This window comes from Apteryx rowi, unplaced genomic scaffold, assembly GCF_003343035.1.
Source record: "Apteryx rowi isolate R43461 unplaced genomic scaffold, aptRow1 scaffold_1839, whole genome shotgun sequence".
NCBI classification, from domain to species: domain Eukaryota; kingdom Metazoa; phylum Chordata; class Aves; order Apterygiformes; family Apterygidae; genus Apteryx; species Apteryx rowi.
This window is the reverse complement of record NW_020448129.1, coordinates 3,478-5,035: the sequence shown is the minus strand read 5'-3', so window position 1 is coordinate 5,035 and position 1,558 is coordinate 3,478. Positions and strand designations below refer to the sequence as shown.

The window sequence follows — 1,558 nt, the reverse complement described above, 5'->3', positions numbered from 1 at the left end:
CCCCAAATCCTCTGGCAAAGCCCAAACCCAAATCCCCCCAAATTCTCCCAGATGTCCCAGCACAGCCCAGACCCCAAATCCCCCCAAATCCTCCCAAATGCCAGCACAGCACAGACGCCTCCCCAAATCCCTCCAAATCCCTCCAGATCCCTTCAGATCCCCCAGAACTGTCCAGACCCCAAATCCCCCCAAATGTCCCAGCACAGCCTGGACTCCCCAAATCCCCCCAGATCCCCCAGCACGGCCCAGACCCCAAATCCCCGCAAGTCCCCCCAACCCCCCCAGCACGGCCCAGACCCAACAACTTCCCCAAACCCACCTCGTGGGTGTGCGCACCCTCGTGCACGGGTGCCCAGCTTCGTGCGCGGGTGCTCGTGCGCGGGTGCTCGTGCGTGGGTGCTCGTGGGCGCTGACGGGCTCCCGCAGGCGACTACGAGGTCTCCATCAAGTTCAACGACGAGCACATCCCCGACAGCCCCTTCGTGGTGCCGGTGGCCTCGCTGTCCGATGACGCGCGCCGCCTCACCGTCACCAGCCTCCAGGTACCGCCGCGCCGTGTCCCCCGGGATGCCCAGTCCGCGCTGCTCCCCGGCTCCTTCCGCCACCCCGGGCCACGCTCCCTCCCCCTGTGTCCCTGTGCCACCCTAGGTGCCCTATGTCCCCATGCCACCATGTCCCCCTCTGCCAACATGTCCCTGTGCCACCCTGCATCCCTGTGTCCCTGTGCCACCCTGTTCCCCCATGTCCCCATGCCACCCTGTGTCCGTGTGCCACCCCGTCCCCCTATATCCCCCGTGTCCATGTGTCACCCCGCCCCCCTATATCCCCCGTGTCCGTGTGCCACCCTGTCCCCCTATATCCCCCGTGTCCCCATGCCACCCTGTGTCCATGTGCCACCCCGTCCCCCTATAGCCCTGTGTCCCCATGCCACCCTGTGTCTGTGTGCCACCCCGTCCCCTTATATCCCCCGTGTCCCCATGCCACCCTGTGCCCGTGTGCCACCCCGTCCCCCTATAGCCCTGTGTCCTCATGCCACCCCGTGTCTGTGTGCCACCCTGTCCCCTTATATCCCCTGTGTCCCCATGCCACCCTGTGTCCGTGTGCCACCCCGTCCCCTTATATCCCCCATGTCCTCATGCCACCCTGTGTCCATGTGCCACCCCGTCTCCCTATATCCCCCCATGTCCCCATGCCACCCTGTGTCCGTGTGCCACCCCGTCCCCCATGTCCCCACGCCCCCCACGCGCCGTGGGCAGAGCTGGGGGCGCCGTGGGTCGCCGTGGGCGCCCGCAGGAGACGGGGTCCTGCCGTGCCGACGCGGTGTTGTGCCCGCAGGAGACGGGGCTCAAGGCGAACCAGCCGGCGTCGTTCGCGGTGCAGCTCAACGGGGCGCGCGGCGCCATCGACGCCAAGGTGCACACGCCGGCCGGCGTCGTGGAGGAGTGCTACGTGTCCGAGCTCGACAGCGGTGCGCCCCGCCGGCGGCCACGTGCCCGGGGACGTGGGGGGACGCGGGCATGCGGGGATGGGGGCACGGGATACGGGGGTGTGGGGATGG

At 68.2% G+C, this 1,558-nt stretch overlaps 1 protein-coding gene across 1 annotated transcript in view; it reads left to right on the top strand.

Annotated features, from left to right (window-relative positions):
- LOC112964069 (filamin-C-like) overlaps positions 1-1,558 on the top strand; it is a gene marked incomplete at its 3' end in the record, with an annotated part of 14,103 nt that overhangs the window by 9,076 nt on the left and 3,469 nt on the right. Inside the window, exons 10-11 of the mRNA XM_026061709.1 lie at positions 427-542; positions 1,336-1,468. Of these exons, the coding sequence (XP_025917494.1) occupies positions 427-542; positions 1,336-1,468 (249 nt within the window). The remainder of the gene's footprint in view (positions 1-426; positions 543-1,335; positions 1,469-1,558) is intronic.